The sequence below is a fragment of the Syngnathus floridae genome, chromosome 11 (genome assembly GCF_059516105.1).
Source record: "Syngnathus floridae isolate MCC-2025c chromosome 11, RoL_Sflo_1.0, whole genome shotgun sequence".
In the NCBI taxonomy this organism is placed as follows: Eukaryota; Metazoa; Chordata; class Actinopteri; order Syngnathiformes; family Syngnathidae; genus Syngnathus; species Syngnathus floridae.
Genome location: NC_142423.1, coordinates 12,735,111 through 12,753,150, shown reverse-complemented (window position 1 = coordinate 12,753,150; position 18,040 = coordinate 12,735,111). Strand labels below are relative to the sequence as shown.

The following is an 18,040-nucleotide window of genomic DNA, read 5'->3' as shown; positions in this document are numbered from 1 at the left end:
AGCAATTTCACAGTTAACCACTTCTTGACAACATTATTACACATTCTGTCCAGAGTGGAGCACAGACTAGCTTTCTTCCATCTTTTGCATGTTTGTGGAAAAATATTGTGGAGATCTTGGGCCAAAAACAAAGGAGCCACTATTAGATTTCACATTTGTAGACATTGCCAAGGATGTTTGATGTTTTCCTGAGAGGGCCTATATGACAGTGAAAATAGCTTATTGCATATTACATGCACAGCGCAAATGTAGCGGCTTTTTGCGCTGAGGACGCCAAAACCGAATAACTAAATGCCGACGCCGGTCCCAAGTTCGCATGTGATGTGTCAGAACCAGGAACGCAATCCTATGTGGGGGAAAAAAACTGTCCAAAACAAAAATCATGCGAATGCTTCTCTGCAGCGACCCCTCGTGGAGGAAAAAGAAAGCTGCAAGAAGAGAATTTCAGCTTCATTCGTTTCTAAATATGAACCACAAATTGAATTTTAAACCAGAAGTCGCGAAATTTTTGAAAAGCAAGCATACAGTATAGAACTACAAATGTTCAGTTAACATTCTGACACAATTTGGTGTCAGGAAATGCTTGTAGTAACAGTTGAAAGTAAAGAACAATTGCAATTTAGAGCAGGACAACCAAACCAAAATGAAGTTAATTTTGCAAAAAAATAAAAAATAAAAACAGGACGCAAAGTGACTTTGCAAGGAGTCACAATGAGTCTATTCGCACGCAGCCAATGTTATGCTGGACCTGCGCACCAAGCGGAAGTTACATCGAATAACATGGCGGAAGAAAAAGTTGATCGTGCTTGTGTTACTGATTCTACAACAAAATCCATTTCAAAAGAGTCACCAGAAGATGAAAATTCAAACTCTGGTAGTCCTGCGCCTGAAAGCAGCCCGGATCTTAGAAGCGTCCTTGTTACGAGCGTATTAAACGTGGAGACGCTCGACGTAGACCTGTACAGGTAACTCTGCTGTTGCACGTTGACAGCTCTTGATCCAGTCAGATAATGTTTCACTCATTTCTTAAAAATATTTAAAAAGTACGTGTTAATGCAGTGCTGGAGAGAGTTTGAGCTGAATTAACATTCCACCCAAGTCCGTTGAGCGCACTTGTCACAGAGCGAATAAATGCGCACACAGCATGTGAAATAGGCTAGTGTCATAATATTCCAATTTTAATATGTATTTCCCTTTCCTCAGGGGGACGCATCACTGGGTACCCCGGACTCAGCGTTTATTTGGAGGACAAATCATTGGTCAAGCCCTTGTAGCTGCTGCCAAATCTGTCAGTGATCATCTGTATGCGCACTCCTTACACTGCTACTTTGTGCGAGCAGGTAAGATAATTAAATCATTCAATCAAATGAAATAATTCCTTTAAAAATGATGTTGTTTCTGTTAGGGGATCCCAAGGTTCCAGTGCTGTACCAGGTAGACCGTACAAGAGATGGTCGCAGTTTTACAGTGCGCTCTGTGAAGGCCATCCAACACGGGCAGCCGATACTCATCTGCCAGGCGTCCTTCCAAAAGTTACAGCCAAGCCCCTTGGAACACCAGTTCACTATGCCGGTGGTCCCTAAGCCGGAAGACCTCCTTACTGTGGAGGAACTCATCCAACTTTATCTCAGGTAGAAAACTGAATAGTTGACAAAAAAATAAAAATATTTTCAGAAGGTGCAAAAAGCACATGTGGACCTACATCTCTAGCGTTACTTGTTCATGATGGAGTATTGCTAAAAATGAAATTATGATGCATTTTTTGGGAATGTAAAGTTTCTTTTTGTAAATCTTCATCCTCTAAAAAGAGACATAAAAAATTCAAGTATTATTTGAAGTACACAGTTTTACATGAAAGTAAGTTTCATGTATGATTTGTCCATTTGACTCTTTCAGTAAACCGGGCCTGGCTGACAATTTAAAACAAAGCCTTAACAGATTGCTGGCAATTGAAGTCCCGATTGAGATCAAGCCAGTCAACCCTCCACAAATTTACAGATTTGTTGCTGAAGAACCGAAGAAACTCTATTGGGTGCGAGCCAAAGGACACATTGGTAAAATCGGAATCATCATGATCATCAAACCAATGTTGATGTTCGGTGTATTTTAAAGGAACTGTGCTGTGCTGTGCTTGATTTGTGTCTTTTTGTACAGGTGAAGGCAACATGAAGTTGCATTGCTGCGTGGCTGCCTATGTGTCTGATTTTGCCTTTCTGGCCACGGCAATACTGCCATACCCCAACTTCAGGGTCAAGTTCTCAGCTTCTCTGGACCACGCCATGTGGTTCCACAACACTTTCCGCAGTGATGAGTGGATGTTGTACGAGTGCGAGAGCCCGTGGGCAGGTCAGCATTTTCATCGCGTACCATTATTTATGATTCTATAGTTTATACTTAGATGTTTTTAACATTTGGTCACACAGGGGGAAGTAGAGGACTAGTCCAAGGTCGACTGTGGCGAAGAGATGGGGTGCTGGCTGCCTCCTGTTCCCAGGAAGGTGTTCTGAGAATCAAAGAAGTTCCTGGGCCCAGCAAACTATAGGCACATGGTTTTGCAAGTTGTATTTATTGGTGAATGCATTCCTTCTGTATTTATTTGAATTTACTGCACTAAAATATTTAATTGTAATTTTTTTAGCTCTAGTAATTACCGGACCATAAAAATAAAATAGTTCCAAATGGCAAGATTTGACAAAGGCAATGTTATGGAGCAATGCATTTCGCTTGGTATCACACTTAACAGACTACTACTTATCACTTTTTACTAGTCAACCACAGTTTAAAACTACATGATGCAAATAAACTTGCTGAAAAGGTAACTGAGTCTTTCTCTTAAAAGTTAACATCTGATGTGTTATATCAGGTAGATTTACTGGGACATTTCATGTTTACATTGTTAGGGAAAAGAAGAAAAGTCAATTTGAACAACTTTGCAACGTTTATTACAATTTGATTAAAAATCTACATTTCTTGGTGAGCTCATCAGGTCAGGGAGAAACTTCTGATCTTGCATGCGTTTCAGGTAGCAGTTTGGGACTCCATAACTCCAGAGTGCTCGACTCGATGCAGAGTTTTGGACTGTTGCTGGTCGAATTAATCATAGACACATCCAAAAACATTCGAGAGGCAGTAAAGTCACTGTATGACTGGTCAAAAGAAACATTTTTCTGCTTTTGCATGAAGATGTAGGGAGTGGATGACTTGCCCTGAAATGGCAGGGGACATTTTTCACTGCCTTGGCTGCTCAAGTCATTGGGGGAACTTGCTTGGGACTGAGACGCTGGATCAGTCAACATGCTGAGAGAAGTCTGCTCCAATGCTTTGACATCAGAGCCATCGATTAAACAATCCGATGAAACGCTTGATCTTGACGTCTGGCCCAGTGACAACCCAGAAGGCAAACTCTGCTCCCCAAAGAACTTCCTATCAAGCTCCGATGGGGAATATGAGTCAAAGCTGTTCATCATGTCTAAAATGAAAGAAAGGGAGAGAGAAGAGCCTCATTTGGACTGATTCGGTTGAGGATAAAGCATTTAAATCTTACCTTTAAGCACTGATTTGTCCATGTTTTCTCCAACCCTGGCAGCCAGTGAGTTAGCTTGTCATGATCTTCAGATGGCTTTTAAAGTGCTGATGATGCTTGCTAATTGACTCAGCTGGACGCAAAATAAGTCATCAAGTCAAGAGGGGGGCGGAGAACATTATGGGTGGATTAAAACGGGTTTAAATGTATTTTACAAACTTTAACCATTCGTTTGTTGTTGATCTAGTAGCGTATGTTTTTGTTGTACGGAAGCCCATAGGTGTCAGTTCGGTCGGCTTTCTAGCGTTATTATTCCAGCATCTAAATTTTTCGAATTTTCTACACACGTATTGATTTTACGACTGGTTTAACACAAGTTACTAGTTAGATCGCCCCCCAATTTGCGTCAGTGGGTTTTTACTTTATATTGTGCCTGGAAACTTTCGATCAGATCTGGCAACCTGACTGGATGAGACGAAGAAGAAGCGGTTACTAAGCTAGTAGCGTACATGGTAACCGGTTTCTCCAACAGTTCACTTGAGACAGTGACTCTTTTGGATCGCTACATTGGCCGATTAAAACAGTTTTCGCGTTAATGATCGTCGCCACGTTGATGATGATGTAGGTGGAATTGAGCAGATACATTGGTTTGCGGATCGAGAGCTACCGTATGGCAACATATTAGCCTCAAAGCTAATAATGAGCTGCATCTCTGTTTAACAATTTCTTGCTTTTGCGAACATTTTTTTCGCGGAATGTTTACGAAGACTAGTGTTGCATAGCATGTATCGTTGTTGAACCTTAAAATCATCATGGAAAAGGAACCGCAAAATACTGTTGTCTTCAACGCCTCCAAAAGAGAGTTGTTTACTACCAGTAGCGTATACAAAACCATGCAAAAGCACATTAGGACTCAGTGGAAAATTCAAAGGTGGGTGAGTCAGGCTTTTTGTCTTCTGTGTAAAAGCGCTGACTTGGAATAAACCTTTTTTTTTCCTGTGATAAATGATTATTCTAGTATGAAGGAAGAGTTGTCATCGGACAAACTGAAAGGTGTCAAGTTGTGGATAACTGCAGGCCCGAGAGAGAAGTTTACAGCATCTGAGGTTGGATCTCAAAAGAAAATTGATTACACAATATATATTGTTCCTTATGGATACGATAGTGGGGGAAAAAAATAATACTGTCACACTAATTGTTTTGTTTTCTCTCAGTTGGAAGGACTGAAACACTATCTGGATGATGGAGGAAATATCCTGGTCATGCTTGGAGAAGGAGGAGAGAAGAAATTTGACACAAACATCAACTTTCTCCTGGAAGAATTCGGGATTATGGTTAACAACGGTGCATAATGAACTTCTTTGTCACTGTGCCAATTGTCATTTTTAAGTTGATGGCATCACTAACCATGTGCGGTTTGGTTGATTTGCAATACGACAGATGCCGTTTTTCGGACCAGGTACTACAAATACTATCATCCTAAGGAAGCACTTGTGTCTGATGGCGTGTTGAACAGGTTTGTTACCATCCTTTAATATAGCTAACATGTATTGTTTATATCATGTGAATTTATTTGCACTGTCAAAATCTGCATTGTCCTTGTTTAGGGAGATCAGCCGAGCTGCTGGCAAATCAACGGCAGGAATAACTGAAGATGACAACATTGGAAATAACACACAGTAAAGGATTTTGGCTAGAAATATTTTCCATTGAATGCTACATTGATTTTAACGCTGAGCCTTTCTGTATTCCTGCAGGGCTCTGTCATTTGTGTACCCATACGGTGCCACCCTGAACGTAATCAAGCCGGCTGTGGCTGTGCTTTCCACCGGCTCCATCTGCTTCCCCCTCCACCGGCCTGTCGTGGCGTTCTATAAAGGAAAAGTCAGCAAGTCGTCTCGTCATTTTATACCCAATTTTTGGACCCGTAGAGTGCAGTTAATATGATTTCTCGTGTCTTATTTAGGAGAAAGGCAAATTGGTCGTCGTCGGGTCCTGCCACATGTTCAACGATCAGTTCATTGACAAAGAGGAGAATAGTAAAATTCTGGTGAGTTTGGCTTTTGGCAACACCTAAATTCTTACTATGATGTCCTATATGCAATCAAATAAGAAATGGCAGCTGATTTTAGCATAGCACACGTCAACTTTGCAGCTGAAGTTTATTGCAGAAGAAACAAAAAAAAAAAGAGAGAGTTGCGGTAATTGTACTGTTCTACTTTGTTGTGACAGGGTGTCGTGCTCCAGTGGCTCATGACTGATAATATTCAGCTGAATCAGATTGATGCAGAAGACCCAGAGGTGAGTCTGTGCGATTCGGTTGGATAAGACCACGACATGACAAGAAATGCATTGAAAACATTTTTTTTTTTAACACAATGCAGATCACAGATTACACCATGTTGCCACACATCGGATGCTTGTCAGAACAACTCACGCAGTACTTCCAAGAGGGCGACGAAAACCCCCGGGATTTCACTTCTCTTCTAGATGTTTCTTTTTTTAGTCTGTCAACGGACACTTTGCCCCAAGTCGTCAGGTAAAATCCAAAATGGAAGCATTTGTGTATTGCGGCACTCCAGACTGCCTTCTGTCTGTTCTCCACAGTGTGTATAAGCATCTCAATGTCAAAGAAGAGCCGCTTCAGCTAATTGCGCCACAGTTTGAGACCCCGCTGCCACAGTTGCAACCTGCTGTGAGTATCTAGTCGACATTCCGTGGCCTATATATTAAAATCAGGCTTGCTCACACAGGAACAAAGCTAGAAAAAGATGCACTTGCCCCCACTGTTAGCTGTGTTGGTCTGTTTACAGACGTGTGCGCACATATTGTATACATGGGCCACAACAACCGAAACTAATTAGTGCACTTGGGAACATCAACAGCGGTCCAACAAGAACGTGTTTGTGTCAGCGTGTACTTTGTGTGTCTTCCTCTTGCCAACACATGCATGCAAAAGTCAATTTACTGGTCAAACGTTAGCACCCCTCCAAGGTGATAAAAGGACAACAGCTCTAGACAGAAACCAGGAGTTGCACTCTGTGCTTTTCATAAAGTTACCAAGATCCTTGTGTCCTTCTCTCTTTATAAACAATTTTATGTTGTTGGCTGCAGATGCTATTTTCCCATTGCTTTGATCATTCATTCTTCATCAGGTTGACTGAATTAAAAGTGAAGTACCTACTTTTCTTCAACTGAATGCCTTGTCATTGCAAGTTCATTTCAAAAGAGCAGTTTGACCAAGGTAGCAGATTGAGATAAAAAATTTTTACCTTTCAGGTCTTTCCTCCAATCTTGAGCGATTTGTCGCCGCCGGGGCTGGACCTGTTTGACTTAGATGAAGCTTTCTCTTCGGAGAAAGTACGCCTAGCTCAGCTCACCAATAAATGTAAGTTTAGTCATTGAAATTAAAGGGATGGAAGGTTGATGTTGAAAGGGATGATGCTTACATTTTTTTTTTATCTGGGTCTGCTCATAGGCACAGATGACGACCTTGAATTTTACATCAGGAAATGCGGTGAAATTCTCGGCGTGACTCCCAAGTTGGACAAAGAGCACAGGGATGCTAAGCACATATTGGAGCACATTTTCTTCCAAGTTGCAGAGTTCAAGAAACTCAATCAAGTGAGAGCGCTTAAAAAGATACATCTAGTGTACATTAAAGTATTGAACTAATTATGAGTTGTTTTGTTTCAGGAGTAATGTCAACACTGAGAATGCGGTTCACCCCTTCTGGATCTTTTTTAAAGAAACACTCTCATTTCTGTGCTGATGTTGGCATATTTATTGTTCACCCCAACAAGCATCATGTTTTTTAAATGAATTCAATGTTTTATGGACTTTAAAATATATTGTAAATACCAAAGCAATTAAAATCATTGGTGCATTCCATAAATGTTTTCTGACTGCAGCTACTTCCTTATTAGTATAGGTCACAGTCTTTACAAAATCTTCTTGTCTGAATAACGGTTCTAATTACTAATATTTACAAATATTTTTATCTTTTGTCGACGCGCATATGTACTGCGCATGACGTCACTGCGCGTTCAACGTCAACGGAAGGGCGCGAGATAGAAATCCAGGAGCGCGGACACACCAGATAGGCGGGCGGGCGCGGATCTGTTAGCCGCCTCGGTGCTAAAGACTTGGGTGGAACAGCAGCAATTCTGCAAACAAAATCAACTTCTGACGCTACCGTGAAGGCAGTGCATCCAAACCCAATCCGAACATTTGTGCATATGACGTGCAGCGGGACGAGCATTTGGATCGCAAAGAGAAAAATCGGGGGGAAATGTCCTGGTGGCCGCGCGGGTAAGATGCCGATTGTTGTTATTGAAATTAACCGAACTGTATCATCGACACCCTTTCTTTGATCCCCGAGAATTTTTGCATGTTGACCTTACAAGAATCATCTGGTTGTCGATCGTGATGAGTTAGTTTGTGCAGGAGCATATTTGACCTCATTACTGCTGTGTCTGCCGCCTTTTCCAGGCCGGACCAGCACGTATAACAGGCTCGATTGTTGCGCCTTCGGGTGTGTTTTTTTCTTCTTCTGTGATCCAAACGCCAATTTGTTGACTTGTAGTTATGATTTAAGACGAAGTTTGCAAGTTGCATGTGCTGCCAGGGCGTATTCAACTTTTTCACCCAGCTCGATCAGTTGACACCTCTGTTTGTGTGCATCGTTTGATGCCTTTTGATTTGTTTGATGATTATTTTTTTTTATACCTTTGAGCCTTCTTTGAAGAGGTTTGAAGTTGTGGTTAGCCATATAATATTTAGGTTCTCCTAAAGTGCGCCCTGGCTATTATTAATAGCAATCTGTTAACCCCAAAGTTTTGAGCAGCCTTTGCAAAGAACTCTGGCCTTTATTCTAGCGAGCAAGCCAATGATATTGTGGAAAAAAATCCTGCAGACTCTTCTTCACAATAGTGTGGAGATCTTAGCTTTTAAGAGACTCTGCAGTTGCAGAACTTAGTTTGTGCAGTTGTTCTTAGAGTATTGTTTAGCTGAGCTTAGGGTTGTTGTTGTTTTTTTACAGTGAGGAGGGGGAAGACAACCAGAATCCTGACACCGATTCAGATGTTGCAGAGCAGAAAGATGGTGGCAAAGTAAAAGTCAAGTGGACACTGGAGGAGGTGATCTGACACAACGTTCACATTGTTTGAGTATAATAACGTCTTGTTACTTAATTTGAGACTTTTTAGTGAGACTGAACATTCTGGATTGCCTGCCTACAGGATGACAAGCTAAAGGTGCTGGTTCAAAAACTGGGACAGAACGATTGGAAAAATGTTGCCAGTCATATCCCAGTGAGTTGACATATTTTAATGATCTATTGTGTGCAAGGTTCTCTTGATATCCGAATGACTTTGGTTCTTTCTTGTTTAGAATCGTACCGAAAACCAATGTCAGCATCGTTGGTTTAAGGTTTTGGATCCTGACCTCATTAAAGGCCCGTGGACAAAAGAAGAAGATGACAAGGTAGGTTATTTGGGATGCAGTTTGACGGAAGGGTTCTTGGATGCCACATACCTTTCATTGTGTTACTCAGGTCATAGAGCTTGTAAATCTCTATGGTAACAAACAATGGAGTCTGGTCGCCAAGCATCTGAAGGGCAGGGTAGGAAAGCAGTGTCGAGAGCGCTGGCACAACCATCTCAACCCCTGCGTGAAGAAGTCTTCATGGACGGCCGACGAGGACCTCATCATCTATAAGGCTCACTGTCTCCTTGGAAATCGCTGGGCTGAGATTGCAAAGCTCTTGCCAGGAAGGTAATTTTGCCGTGGTCAGCTATTTGAAATCGTGGCCTTTCTCAAAGGCGTTTTCACATCCTCCGCAAATATTATCCAACAGGACGGATAATGCAGTCAAGAATCACTGGAACGCAACCATTAAGCGCAAAGTCGAAATGGGCTTCTACTCAAGAGAAGATTTTACACCTCGTGAGATTGAAGAGCTGCTAGCTCACGTGAAAGATTTGCAGGTGGTTGCTGTTAAGAGTAATACATATATTATTATACGTTCATATTTATTATATAGCCTCCTAATATTGTGATTTTGATTGCCCAGATGCCCAGTTGCTCTCAAGATCACGCTGACCCGGACTCAGAGCGGGAAACGCACACCCTAGTAAGCAGCTTGATTCAATTCTGTAAATTAATCTGCAATATTTTGACAATAATCCTAATCATCTATTTGTCAGCGTACTAAATGTCTTCACACGTCGCAGGAAATGTCAGCCCTAAGCACCGTTAATGGCGATGACGAGGCAGGTCCTTCCCGGGCCGTGACCTCACCAAAGGACAGTTTAAGTCCTCTGTCGGAAGCAGGCAGCACAGGAGAGATCCAGTGGGTTGTGGACAACGCTGTCTTCCTCTCCCCCACGGGGCCAGCATTGAAGGAAGTCCTGGACATGGTGGACGCGGTAGTATTCACTAATACCTGATATTACATTTGAACACCAAGTTATACCTTTGTCGTATTAAATTGAAAATATACAACTCTATATGGGGGAAAAAAATATATATATATAATACTGATTTCTAAGGAATTTCATAGCCGAATGAATAACCCATAAGCATGCTTCTTTGTATGCTAGGACATTGATGCCTGGTGTAACCTCGCAGCGTTCGACTTGCCTGAAGAGAACCCAAGCCCAGAACGCCACCAGTTCCGTCTGGAAGCCAGTGCCCTTCAGGAGTTAAGCAAATCGAGCAAAGGAGAACTCATACCCATCTCCCCTGGCGGCATCACGCCTCCATCCATATTGAATCATCGAAGTCGGAGACACTTGTCTCCGGAAGCTAATAGTTTAGTGACACCAAAGAGCACACCGGTCAAGATATTGCCATTTTCACCTTCTCAAGTAAGCCAACTTCCCCTGGCTACTGATGCTGTTGGCCACAAAGGGTCAACGCGTGTTCACTTTCAAATGTTGCCGCAGTTCCTGAACTTGTGGACCAAGCAGGACACTCACGACCTGGAGAACCCATCGCTAACATCCACCCCAGTGTGCAGCCAGAAGACCACCGTGACCACACCTCTGCAAAGGGACAAGACCCCAATCAACTCTGTGTAAGGGTTCAGCTCTGATGTGCTTATTTTTTTGGGAGGGGGATATATTTTTCACTGTCTGTCTGCTTGTAGATTTGTCACACCCAACCGCAAGTCTGAGCTCTATATGATGCCGCGCACTCCGACACCATTCAAAAATGCCATGGAGAAATACGGCCCTCTCCGACCTCTGGTAACCATGAGCACAAGCAGTTTGTGTGCACGTTTTTTTTTTGCCTGGCATACATATTGCATACTGTATCTTCTTTTCTGTTTCAGCCTCAGACGCCGAACCTTGAGGATGACATTCAAGAAGTGATCCTCAGAGATGTGGGTACTGACTTGGCGTTGGAACTTCCATTTGTTCCTGAGCAAAGACGCAAAGCTGTGGTAACTGATGATTTTTATTTATCACATATAAACTTTTTTCAGAGTAGGAGTGCAACTTCTTCTAAGGCCTCTGACAAGGCTCATTTATTTATTTTTTTAGAAATTCCAACCGAGGCAGAAAATATAATTGATCTTTTGCTGATTTGTTTTGTTCCTAGCATCGCCCTCCAATGAAGAAAGTTCGCAAGTCATTGGCACTAGATGACTGCCAAGTAATGCCCAAGTCCAAGCGCAAATCTAAGACTGAAGCCAAAATTTGCATCAAGGTGATCACTGCAAAAAAAAAAAAAAACAATTGGATGCCATTTTGACATAAATATAATGATTCTTTTTATTTCTTCCCTTGCTTACAGGAGGAACCTGTAAGAGTTGATATTAACTCCTCATTTTACCGTAAAAATCATGAAAATATTTTGAATCAGGGATTTCTTTTGGGGCCAAGTGACAGCGCTATTTTTCCCAGCGCCGTGCCCTCAATACAGGTAGGTTGTTGTAAAAGCGCTATATAATTTGAAATGTATTGAATTTGTTTGTTTATTTAATTTGTCAAAGTATCTGATGGGGTCAAATGCTCTTGTGCCATCCTTTTCTTTCTCGCTAGATGTCCAAAGACTGGGAGGCCATCGCATGTGGACAAACTAAAGATCAGCTCATTATGACGGAGAAAGCAAGGCGCTTCCTGCGTGGCATAAAATAACACAATGCAAACAGAACTCTGGTGTTGTCCTGAGACTACTCGCACCTTTGTACCAACTTGTTACACAAACACAACAGGATCTGTTGTTTGCTTTTGTGCCATTGTGAAGAAAAGTACTGTACGCGCCTTGTAAATGTTATATCATGTTGGAACAACTTACTGGTCGTCAACATGTTTACTGTGTAACTTAAATTTAAAACGTCTGCAGGGACACACTGAAATGACATTGCTTTTAGATTTTGTCTAATTGCAAAGGGCACCTAAATAGGAATCAAACATTTTTGTCAGGATATATAGTTCAACTCGGAAAATAATGCTTGGATACTTTTGTAATCAATGAAAATGATTTTGCATTGCATATGTGTGCATGTGTCTTTTTGGTCACTTGAGCAAATATTAGAAAATATGATTCCATTTGGTAGTTAATATTGTCAAAACAGTGTACACCTTCAGTATATATACACTTAAACGCAATAGAGTTTGCTATGCAAAAATGTCAACCTATGAATATAGAATGTTGCTGAAATATTTAAAAATACCAAATAATTGTTTTATTCTGGACAAAACCAGAATAAAAAGACGAATGCTTCTCAACTCTACAATATATTTCAAAATGTCATAAAATTCAATACATATCCAGTGATCGAATAAAAATCTAATTATTTGAAAAGACTAGTATTATTGTGAAACGCAAACCGGATATGACATATGTCAATCTTGGCAGGTCAAGCAGTACACCGGAAACAATCGTCCGATTTGGTGACGCTGCATTAGACTGCGAGACATGCAACTGATCAGTGAGTGAATGAATCATTATTTTATGATGCATTGCAGTACTTTCTCAAATATTTAATAGCCATCGTATTATGTATACAATAAAATGTTGCATTGTGCCGAATGTGTAGAAAATTAGCGCACGGGCTTCTGTATCAAAACGCCGCTTCCTACTGTGGTTAGCTAGCTTTCACTGTGTAGCCAACGTCTGAATGAGTGCACGGCGACAAAATAAAAAGCATCGTTGTCTCTATAAATTCACAATTTAACAATCCTAAGCGTGTATGAAGGTAATTTGCGTGTGTTCGCAGGGCTTCTCGGGTTGGTCCTCAGTCTGGCTCTTGCTGGAGCTCAGACGCTAACCCCAGGTCATTATCTTTCCCTCCCCGATATTGCTCGACTTCAAAATGTCCTGAGCGAGTCCTTCACAGACCTGGAGTCGGCCTACTACTCTGTAGTCGGCCTCACCAGTCTTGGAGCCACTGTTCCTGATCACAAGGCACGTTAAGCGTTCTTCTATCCTCTTGGACGCTTTGCGCGTCATTAGACGCGTAATGCATTCTTTGTTTTGTGATTTGAAATATTTTGTATGGTTATTTTATAGGAGGTATGCCAGTTCCTGAAGTCCCAGCTTGATCCTTCCAGTGTCGACTCGGTTTTTTTTGCAGCGGAGACCAGCCGAGCCTTATCTGGATGTGAGGTATGAGAGCATGACCTAGGCTCATTCATTTCCAGACAACTATCTCTTTATGGAGTCATATTTTCTCTCTAATGCTTAAAAGGTGCAAGCTAGTGACTCATAAGGCACTTTTCCTTTGTTGCCTCCATTAGTTGCATTACCTCACATATCAAAGTGCAAAAAAAAGTAATTATTCTTAAAGGCCAACACAGATTATCATAGCAGACATTTTCAAATCATCAATGTGGCAGATGCTGCAAAGGTTCCTTTTCTGACACTTCCTAGATCCCCGTGAGCAATGAAACCAGAGACATCCTTCTGGCTACTGTCAGTGAAGACTCCACCATGTCTCAGATTCACCGGGCCGTGAGCGCGATTAGCTCCTTGGGGCTCCCTCTGACCTCTCAGGAGGTCGTCAGCGCGCTCACAGCTCGCATCAACAAGGAGGACAATGTTGTGGCGTAAGTTGCGTTGGATTTGGTATGGGTTTTTATTTCTTCTTCTTCCTAGAATCTGATTATTTTTGTGTGTTTGGACAGCATTACATTAGCTCTGCAAACAGCCATCCGCCTTTCTCCACATGCAGAACTTGAAGGAATACTTGAGGAAATTGAGGTGAGGTCTTTAACCTCCACAAGGTGGTGCTGTGGCACTTGTTTTGAACACTACATGTGCCGTCTTTTCTCTCAGGATCTGACTGCACGTTTAGATGATCTTGGTGGTATCTTCCTCCATTTCGAAGAGGGTCTCGAGGCCACCGCCACGTTTGTAACTGCCGCGTATGCCCTGTCAGATCATGTGGATATAGAGCCACCCTTCAAACAGGTATGATAAATTAGTCATTGGTGGCGATATGTTTGTTGCTGAAATTCTGAGGTGACTTTGTTCTCCCCCCCAGGACCAAGTCATTCAGCTGGTGAACTCCATTTTTAGCAAGAAGTCCTGGGACTCTCTGGCCGAGGCCTTCAGCGTGGCAAACGCTGCCGCTACCCTCTCTAACAACCGTTTTCATGTTCCAGTGGTGGTCAACTCTCACGGCCCGCCCACTGTATCGCACAGCCAGCCCACCCTGCAGGTAGAACAGCAGGATGCCGCCGCAGTATTTATCTGCTGTTGAATTACCTCAAGTCATTCTGTTTGTCATACCCAGATCCTTGTTACCGACGTCATGTCTCAGCCTCTGGCCTCAGCCAACGTGCAAGTGGAATCTGCGTACGCTGTGGCCTCCAAGAGTGTCATTCTTGGCCAAGCACCATTCACTCTCAATGAGTAGGTGTCCATAACATTTGTGGATGGTACATCGCAAAACTTCAGTCTACAGTCTACCGTGTCGTTGTGTTTTACATACATTTGGATTATAGTGAATTAATTTTAGTGTTAATGTTGGCCGGATCTGTACTCTGCTTTTGACGGTAAGCATATTGTGTGAAATGATTGTTTGCTGCATTTCAGCGGTGTCTTTGAACTGAACTTCATGTCCCAGCAACCAGCCAGTGGATATTACCAGTTCACGGTTTCTGTGACTGGTGATAGCCGCTTGATTGCCAATCACGTCGAGGTGAGATTCTGTCAAATTGCAAATAGACAATAAAAGTACATTTTTCTGTATACAGCCCTAATTGAACTTCAATGACATTAGCGTTCTCATTCGATACAATCGACATGATTTGCCATTTTGTTGTCATGCCGTGTAGCTTAAGGTGAAGGTGTCTACTGAGGTGGCTGTTACCAATATGGACCTCTCTGTGGTGGATAAAGACCAGAGCATTGGCACAAAGACCACCAGGTCAGAAACCAAGACACACCTTTTTCCTTTCACTGGACGCTAGCCAGCGACTAATTGTTGTTTTCATATGATCCAGGGTGCAGTATCCTTCCAAAGCCAAGAGCTCGTTCACCGCTGACAGCCACCAGAACTTTGCCATGGCCTTCCAGCTGGTTGACGTCAATACTGGAATGGAACTGACGCCCCATCAGGTTTGTCCTCGCCACAGGGCATGAACATTTTACCTACAAGAGTCCCTCGAGTTTTGCAATGTCTTTTTTTTCTCCCAGACTTTTGTGCGACTGCACAACCAGAAAACGGGCCAAGAGGTTGTTTTTGTTGCCGAGCCCGACGCCAAGGGTCTGTACAAGTTTGAGTTGGACGCAGCTGAGCGGAAAACCGAATTCGCCCTCATCTCTGGTACTTATTCCCTTTACCTCATGGTTGGGGATGCCACTCTGGAGAACCCTATCATGTGGAATGTGGTGAGTGTCATCAGCGCACACTAAAGATCTTGTCTCGCAAATCGTGCCTGGCGTGTTGACATTTATTCGTCTTCGGGCTGTTCACAGGCTGATGTTGTCCTGAAGTTTGTGGACGAGGAAGCCCCGGCTACCATTCAACCTAAGACTCTTTACGTACCCAAGCCAGAAATCCAAGTAAAGCCGCTTTTTTGTCATTCATTTTCCAAATGACATCAGGCAGTCTTGGTAAACGTTCTCCTGCCTCTGCAGCATTTATTCAGAGAACCAGAGAAGAAGCCGCCAACAGTCGTTTCCAACGCCTTCACTGCACTCGTCCTGTCGCCACTCCTGCTTCTGCTCATCCTGGTAGTACTAGTGCATTCCAGAATTTATTTTTATGCTTATCGGGTAAACTGACAGAGTTGATCTGTTGCTAGATCGCCAGCTGAATTGATACTTTCTTTCTCATTTTGATTGTCCACTATACTTGTTTTGACAGAATTTGTAGTTTTCACTGATGGTTATTGATAGAATAAGAGATTTACATAGGTAAACATGTTTCCACTGCTTTCTTTGCATCTTTTCAATGTGAAAAGAATGACACCGTTCTATATCTCCCCTCTTTGCAGTGGATTAAGCTCGGGGCAAACATTTCCAACTTCAGCTTTTCTCCCAGTACCCTTCTCTTCCATGTTGGGCATGCAGGTTGGTCTCGCTTTTTAAAACCATAGATTGTGCTTTTTTTTTTGCTTAGTATGGCACTTAGAATGCATTGATATGTGCCTAATTTAGTCAATTTGCTATTGAAACCTTAGTGTGGCCCAGAACCCAACATTCTCCTTTTTAAAAGCAATGCATTCATTTGATTCATTTATTTAAAGTACATTCAGACGTTTAAATGTAATTTACGCATGGCAGAATCTGTGTCAAATACTCGGGTTGTTTGTTTAGTTAATTTTTTTCAAATTCTTTTTTTCTTCCAGCTCTGCTAGGCCTGATGTACGTCTACTGGACCCACTTGAACATGTTCCAGACTCTTAAGTACCTGGCGATTATAGGTGCTGTTACATTCTTGGCCGGGAACCGCATGCTGGCGCAGAAAGCTGTGAAGAGGTGTGTATCGATGGCGCGTTGAGACAAACGATTTCTTGGAGAGTTTCTGATCCTTGCGATTGAGCGAGAGAGCAATCAAGAGTCCTTCAGATATGAAGTACTTTGGCGCTCGGAGGCCTCTCCGTAGTTGCTTGGTCCAAAATAGTGAAAAGTGCTGTCCTTGTGGCTCATCCCGCAAAGCTTGAAAGCGGTGCCAGCCAGGCGCTTCCTCAGGGAAGACACCTGACTGCGAGAGAGATGAGTGCGAGTGGGCAATTTCTTGTCTCTTGAGTGAGCAATTTGTCACTTGAGTCAGTGCCCTGAAGATATTTCTCTGGCTTCACTTTTCCTCCTCTGCTCCCTCTTTTTAACCCTTTTCACACAAGTAGGCAACTCCAACTAATGAAGGATTGTTCTAATTTCTGTCATCTTGGTCGCCTTTATCTACATGCCGCTGTCTCTTTACTCCTCTTTCAGGATTGCCGCCGAGCAAAGTAGTAGGTTGGCAAAGTATAGGAGCCTCCGATAAAGCGCCGCTTTTGTAACAAAAGAGCTGGTTGTGCTCCCAGTCCAAAGTAAGAACTTCCACGTAGTCTGCACCGCAGTGCATCTGCATCCGTAGAGTGGCTGGCGGCATGCGTGGCTGTGTAGCGCGCACACTCACTCATCCTAACGTAGCCTTTTCCTAGTTTGTTGTTTTGCACTAATCACTCCGTGAACATTACAACAATCGTGTAGCCATGTCCACACTGCACTACTCCCTCCATTGGTTTTACACTCCACCTTTGCCATTTTTGTACATAGCTGAATTGAGATTGCTGTGTCGTGAGACAAAGTCATCAGCATTGTTTGCATCCTCAATACTACTTGTGGTTTATTTACGCTCTGATTTTGTATTTAAATGCATGTTCAGTTTAGTTGTCACATTCTTTACCCCCCCATCCCCTCCTCAAGAGAAACTGGCTGATATCAGTCATATAAACGCACTCTCCTTTTCTTCCCACAGACTTGAGAAAAAATAAACTTAGGACATTAAAGGAAGGCACTGAAGGAGCACACGTTTTCCCCCCTTGGAGTCGATCAACAATGCATCCCATCAGTCACACTTTGGAACAGTCTTAACGGTTGAAGAATGAGTTGCTGAATGGAAGGAAATTGAGAAAGGTCTTTGAGATCCGACTGTATTGTAATGCTATTGATCATTGCACTTCATCTTCCTGTGAGATTATTTTTACGTGTTGTACAACATGCTGGTGTTGTCAGTGTGCTCTGATTTTTTTTTTTTTAAATGATTGTTTTTGTGGTTTCGTGGTGGAATTAAGTTTTTTTTTTGTACATTACCATTTGAGACATTACCGTTGCCATTGCAAAGTTTATACTCGGTGTGTCTCAGCTGCTCATCGACATGTCAGCCGATTCTACCAACTGTTTGTGTCAAGGTTGACCTAATTTCCTATTTGATACAAATTTGCATCCCCAAGTTAAATTGTTCACAACACATGCGATATTTGAGAACACATTTTTTCTTATTCAGTAATAAAGAAATGGAGGCGAATTACGTTTTTCTGTCTGTGTTTCCTTCACATCGTCCACATGCAT

At 42.4% G+C, this 18,040-nt stretch overlaps 4 protein-coding genes across 5 annotated transcripts; all 4 read left to right on the top strand.

Annotated features, from left to right (window-relative positions):
* The first annotated feature begins 740 nt into the window (after positions 1–740).
* acot8 (acyl-CoA thioesterase 8) lies at positions 741–2,819 on the top strand. The gene is made up of 6 exons (XM_088390393.1): positions 741–965; positions 1,204–1,340; positions 1,406–1,631; positions 1,897–2,054; positions 2,155–2,346; positions 2,424–2,819. The coding sequence occupies exons 1-6, from the start codon at positions 781–783 to the stop codon at positions 2,540–2,542; spliced, it is 1,017 nt and encodes a 338-aa protein (XP_088246519.1). The 5' UTR covers positions 741–780; the 3' UTR covers positions 2,543–2,819.
* A 673-nt stretch (positions 2,820–3,492) lies between these two features.
* On the top strand, positions 3,493–7,418 carry ift52 (intraflagellar transport 52 homolog (Chlamydomonas)). The gene is made up of 13 exons (XM_088390392.1): positions 3,493–4,454; positions 4,542–4,629; positions 4,738–4,867; positions 4,964–5,039; positions 5,131–5,202; positions 5,281–5,407; positions 5,490–5,573; positions 5,756–5,824; positions 5,908–6,062; positions 6,131–6,218; positions 6,803–6,911; positions 7,002–7,147; positions 7,220–7,418. Exons 1-13 carry the CDS (start codon positions 4,336–4,338, stop codon positions 7,223–7,225), a joined length of 1,269 nt encoding a protein of 422 aa, XP_088246518.1. The 5' UTR covers positions 3,493–4,335; the 3' UTR covers positions 7,226–7,418.
* A 172-nt stretch (positions 7,419–7,590) lies between these two features.
* On the top strand, positions 7,591–12,025 carry mybl2b (MYB proto-oncogene like 2b). Its single transcript, XM_088390831.1, has 15 exons — positions 7,591–7,834; positions 8,565–8,661; positions 8,764–8,835; positions 8,915–9,007; positions 9,078–9,298; positions 9,381–9,510; positions 9,597–9,656; positions 9,757–9,951; positions 10,126–10,392; positions 10,471–10,601; positions 10,674–10,773; positions 10,860–10,970; positions 11,129–11,236; positions 11,324–11,452; positions 11,572–12,025. The coding sequence occupies exons 1-15, from the start codon at positions 7,815–7,817 to the stop codon at positions 11,665–11,667; spliced, it is 1,830 nt and encodes a 609-aa protein (XP_088246957.1). The 5' UTR covers positions 7,591–7,814; the 3' UTR covers positions 11,668–12,025.
* Positions 12,026–12,365: 340 nt separating this feature from the next.
* On the top strand, positions 12,366–17,999 carry rpn2 (ribophorin II). Of its 2 annotated transcripts, XM_088390474.1 has the most exons (18): positions 12,366–12,464; positions 12,753–12,940; positions 13,046–13,141; positions 13,406–13,581; positions 13,660–13,735; positions 13,811–13,945; positions 14,019–14,195; positions 14,271–14,389; positions 14,573–14,678; positions 14,815–14,906; positions 14,983–15,097; positions 15,176–15,370; positions 15,458–15,544; positions 15,620–15,715; positions 15,979–16,054; positions 16,333–16,462; positions 16,919–17,016; positions 17,448–17,999. In XM_088390474.1, exons 1-17 carry the CDS (start codon positions 12,452–12,454, stop codon positions 16,968–16,970), a joined length of 1,929 nt encoding a protein of 642 aa, XP_088246600.1. In that variant the 5' UTR covers positions 12,366–12,451; the 3' UTR covers positions 16,971–17,016; positions 17,448–17,999. The 2 variants fall into 2 exon arrangements, with proteins under 2 accessions (XP_088246600.1, XP_088246601.1); XM_088390475.1 differs by lacking the exon at positions 16,919–17,016.
* Positions 18,000–18,040: the final 41 nt, after the last annotated feature.